Below are 5,332 nucleotides of genomic sequence, written 5' to 3'. Positions count from 1 at the left end.
ATTGTTAAATCATGTTAACATTCATTACAGATATCAATTGTTGTATAACATCATGGCTACGCTGTTGGCATCACCTTTTACAGTGGATTTCTGCTGTTGTGGGCCTTTAAATCATCTGTCTGACTTTGTTGTTCACACAGGAGAGATACTTCACTATCTTGGATCCTCTGGGGAGCCTCAACAACCTCATGATGCTGACGAGGCAGAGAAGAGTCTCTCCAGATCAGAACACCTCAAGAAACACCTGCAGAGATCCACAGGGAAGAAAACTCACTGCTGCTCTGACTGTGGGAAGAGATTCACCTCATCAGGCATTAAAATTCATCAGATAATTCACACAGGAGAGAAACCTTATAGCTGTACTCAATGTGGGAAGAGATGTACTACATCTGGCCATCTAACTCAACACCAGAGAACACACACAGGAGAGAAATCTTATAGCTGTGGTCAATGTGGGAAGAGGTTTACTCAGTCAACCAGCCTGATATCACACCACAGAACACACACAGGAGAAAAACCTTATAGCTGTGGTCAATGTGGGAAGAGTTTTGTTCAGTCTGGCCAGCTGACATTACACCAAAGAACACACACAGGAGAGAAATCTTATATCTGTGATCAGTGTGGGAAGCGTTTTGGTCGATCTGGAGGTCTGACAGTGCACCAGAGAACACACACAGGAGAGAAACCTTATAGCTGTGATCAGTGTGGGAAGCGTTTTGGTCGATCTGGAGGTCTGACAGTGCACCAGAGAACACACACAGGAGAGAAACCTTATAGCTGTGATCAGTGTGGGAAGCGTTTTGGTCAATCTGGAGATCTGACAGTGCACCAGAGAACACACACAGGAGAGAAACCTTATAGCTGTGATCAATGTGGGAAGAGTTTTGCTGCACCTAGCACACTGACTCGACACCAGAGAATACACACAGGAGAGAAATCTTATATCTGTGATCAGTGTGGGAAGCGTTTTGGTCAATCTGGAGATCTGACAGTGCACCAGAGAACACACACAGGAGAGAAATCTTATAGCTGTGATCAATGTGGGAAGGGTTTTAGTATGTCTGGCTCTCTGACTTTACACCAGAGAACACACACAGGAGAGAAATCTTATAGCTGTGATCAATGTGGGAAGAGTTTTAGTAGGTCTGGCTCTCTGACAGTGCACCAGAGAATACACACAGGAGAGAAATCTTATAGCTGTAATCAATGTGGGAAGAGTTTTACTACATCTGGCTCTCTGACTCAACACCAGAGAATACACACAGGAGAGAAACCTTATAGGTGTGATCAATGTGGGAAGAGTTTTACAGGATCTAGAAATCTGACAATACACCAGAGAACACACACAGGAGAGAAGCCTTATAGCTGTGATCAATGTGGGAAGAGTTTTATTACATCTAGCAATCTGACTCGACACCAGAGAACACACACTATTTATGAGATTTAACAAAAAGTGACTAACAAAAAAAGAGCTATGTTACATTTACAGCATTGGTGACTCACTTTAATCAAAATGTAGCTAGCTATTTTCTACAAATTGTCCTCTAACCAGTGATGTACACATTATTCCCAGATTCCGTGTGGTTTTGGAGCTGTTAGATTTTACAGGACGTGCAACCTCATCTCCCTCCTCTCGCTCAATTGATTTCAACATGATATCGATGAGTTATGACAAGTAAGTGTTCCTTTGTTTAGTGACCCCTAAATTTAAATGTATCACTCCAAAATGTAGCTGACTGTCTTCTGCAGGTTGTCCTCTAACCAGTGAGGTAAAATATATGTCCCATTTCCATGTGTTTTTTTTAGTTGTGTTAGTTTCAACAGCACGTACAACCTGATTTTCCCCCTAATCGATATCAGTGATTTATTGCTACTTGTCAAAACAAGGTGCTTGTTTAAAAAAAATACAAGTAATATGATTATTGTGGCAGATGTTTTGTGTATATAGCACATTTTATGTTTAGGTTTTCAATTCATCCCAAACTGTTTTTGCGTATTGGTTATTGATTTGGACACGTTAAAACTGTGTTTTGACATTGGGGCTATTTCATATTTTCATTTCATGTAACATTTAGTAATCATAATTATTTATGCAACCAACTGACAATTTTTTGGTACAATTATATTGAAATTGTTGTCCTGTTTTTAGAATATCAGAGTTCATTCCCAGATGTGCCAAACCAAATGTACTAGAACATGACATTGGGGACTGGGCCCCGATCCAACAACATGCCTATCTAGTGAACCCTGAAAAGAGAGAGAAGCTCTGCAGTGAGGTGGAAAGTTACTACGGATATTGCAGGAGTTTCCTCTTGAAATCAGACATGTCTGTGTCTTGGAGATGAGTTTTGTTTGGGCTCCAAGAGGACGAGAGTTCTAGAAGCTAAGGAAGGATTGTATAGAACGAAAGATGAAGGAGAAAAGATACTGTATATTATTTAAACATTTTTTTTCTTGTTTTTAATTGTTGACAGCCAGTAGACACCATGTTTATATTGTAGAAGGGAATCATTTTAGTTGATTATAATGTGAAATTGAAGTTGTTTTCTGTTGGTGGTGAGCAAACTTGTCCAAAAGAAATGTAGGATATATTTGTTGTCTTAAGGGGGAAGGTGTTACAGGCTTTGGTTTTTCTATTTATGTTTTGAAGTTGGACTTTAGCACGTCTAGTTCGTTAGCACGTCTAGCTCGTTAGCACGTCTAGCTCGTTAGCACATCTAGCTCGTTAGCACGTCTAGCTCGTTAGCACGTCTAGTTCGTTAGCACGTCTAGCTCGTTAGCACGTCTAGCCCGTTAGCACGTCTAGCCCGTTAGCACGTCTAGCCCGTCAGCACGTCTAGCACGTCTAGCTCGTCAGCTCGTCTAGCTCGTCAGCACGTCTAGCTCGTTAGCCCGTCTAGCCCGTTAGCCCGTCTAGCTCGTTAGCCCGTCTAGCCCGTTAGCCCGTTAGCCCGTCTAGCTCGTTAGCCCGTCTAGCCCGTTAGCCCGTCTAGCCCGTTAGCCCGTCTAGCTCGTTAGCCCGTCTAGCTCGTTAGCACGTCTAGCTCGTTAGCCCGTCTAGCTCGTTAGCACGTAGGACGCACTGATTGGTGTCACCTCGTTAGTCAGTATGTGTTACACCTGTGCTGGCTTGTCCATCTCGTTAGTGGGAAGGTGTTTCACCTGAGCTGGTCCAGGTTCTATTTAAGAGTGTCTGGCCCAGTGCTCCAGTTGTCTTGATACATGTGGAGAGTCAACACCTTTAGTTGCTCCACCTTTTTGGTTTACTTCCTGTCTTTACGTTTGGTGTGGGTTTTTCTTTTGTTTGCCTCTTCTTGGGCAGATTTAGTGGGTCTCATGGTGGGTGTCTTTTAGGTCCCAGTTGTTACTAGTCAACTTTCAGTGGACACCCCCATAGTGTCTTTCAGAGCCCCTCCTAAAAAACAAGTTATATTTTGGGTTGGATGTTGCATCCAATTAATATTTTAATCAATGGATTTTCCTTAGAATGCTAATTCGTCTTTCAGTTGTTAATCTTATGTTTGTTGTGGTAAATATTTCTGTTTATTTTCATTGTTTTATTTTTTTTCCTGTGAAGCATCCATGTCTGAAATGTGCTGTATAAATAAAGCTTGATTTGAACATATTGTAAAAGAAATTAACCCAATGACTGACAATCAACAGACTCTTGCAAAACCAATACGTATCTTGATCCATCTTATTATGAAAAATAGTATAAATTCAGTATATCTCCCACTATGTCAAAATAGTGCTGGTCTGTAAGTTTAGTATCACTTTCAACCAACCCAGTGCATTTGTTGAAGATAAATGTTTAATTCAACAATACGTCAAAGGATTCAACTACTGCAAACCGAAACAAACAAATGGATCAACCAGATCAATCCCACTTTTCCAGCCTGCTGAAGGCGTGGTGGAGTGGTAAACACTACCCCCGGCTCTACCAGGGGCTTGAGGTGGTCTCCCACAGCTCTGCTTATGTCATGTTCTGTGGCCTTGCTGTTCCATTTATTGACTGTCCCTGCAACACAGAAAGAAACACATTTAGTCATATTATATAAAACACTCAAAGTAATGGATATGGAGCATCTATGGCCTCAGTTACACCTGGCACCTAAATGTGACTTCTGTCATCTGATCACTCCAAGCTGCATTAGGTTCAGATCTACCAGGATGGGCCTTTGGCACAGTCAGGCCACTGATTATGCATAACAAATGTAAAGAGATGGGGTGAATGAGGGGGGAAAGGTACACTAAACACAAATGACCTTCATAATATCAAAGAACAAATGTGTGTCTGAGGGGAAATTACCTTTCATACAGCCAAAAGGGGTGAGAAATTACACCAATATCAGTGGACTATTTGCACTAATGTAAATAAACATAGATGATGGAACATATTCCCTTTTGCTGACGTGATGAACCGCTAAGGGGACATAAATATTTACAAAATAATATGTCATGTTTTACTCGGACCTCAGCCAGCATTGTGAATGGTTAGGAAATAATACGTCATGTTTTACTCGTACCTCAGCCAGCATTGTGAATGGTTAGGAAATAATATGTCATGTTTTTCTCGTACCTCAGCATTGTGAATGGTGTCTGATGCAGTGACATACTAGACCATGGCAGTAATTCTAATACTTAGGTGTTTTTAGGCATGAAAGGTCTGTGTTGGTTCCGTGATTATAAGTTACATCTCTGGCCATGCTGGCAGGGTCTGAATCAAACCCAATGTCCAGTGGGATTGATCTGTTTGATCCAATTGTTTGTTTCAGTTTTCAGTTGTAGAATCCTTTAACATATTGTTGATTTCAACATTTTTCATTTTCAACTAATGAACTGGGTTGGTTGAAACTTACATACCAGCAAAGTGGAAGATATACTGAATTTGTTCCTCCCAGTACACCTGACAGTTCCCCCCAGTACACCTGACAGTTCCTCCCAGTACACCTGACGGTTCCTCCCAGTACACCTGACAGTTCCCCCCAGTACACCTGACAGTTCCTCCCAGTACACCTGACAGTTCCCCCCAGTACACCTGACAGTTCCCCCCAGTACATCTGACGGTTCCTCCCAGTACACCTGACAGTTCCCCCCAGTACACCTGACAGTTCCCCCCAGTACACCTGACAGTTCCCCCCAGTACATCTGACGGTTCCTCCCAGTACACCTGACGGTTCCGGAGTAAAACATGACATATGTGGTGGAATTACAGCTTTGTTATTGTTTGAACTGCAGATTGATTGATTGTTGTGTGGCTTGTTTAAAGGGGCAACCTAGGATTTAAACCGAAACAAAATGGCTGTCCAGAGACTTGGTTTGGTAAACATCA

At 42.0% G+C, this 5,332-nt stretch overlaps 1 protein-coding gene across 1 annotated transcript; it reads left to right on the top strand.

Moving 5' to 3' along the window:
• Window positions 1-415: 415 nt before the first annotated feature.
• On the top strand, window positions 416-1,566 carry LOC115149687 (zinc finger protein 2 homolog; the record flags this gene model as incomplete). The annotated part of the gene is made up of 1 exon (XM_029692609.1): window positions 416-1,566. A coding segment is annotated over one exon (1,032 nt), but the record flags the coding sequence as incomplete, so codon positions are not given.
• Between the last annotated feature and the right edge of the window lie 3,766 nt (window positions 1,567-5,332).

This window comes from Salmo trutta, chromosome 15 (assembly GCF_901001165.1).
Source record: "Salmo trutta chromosome 15, fSalTru1.1, whole genome shotgun sequence".
In the NCBI taxonomy this organism is placed as follows: Eukaryota; Metazoa; Chordata; class Actinopteri; order Salmoniformes; family Salmonidae; genus Salmo; species Salmo trutta.
Note: the sequence above shows the minus strand (reverse complement) of the source record. Positions and strands in the feature narration are given on the sequence as shown.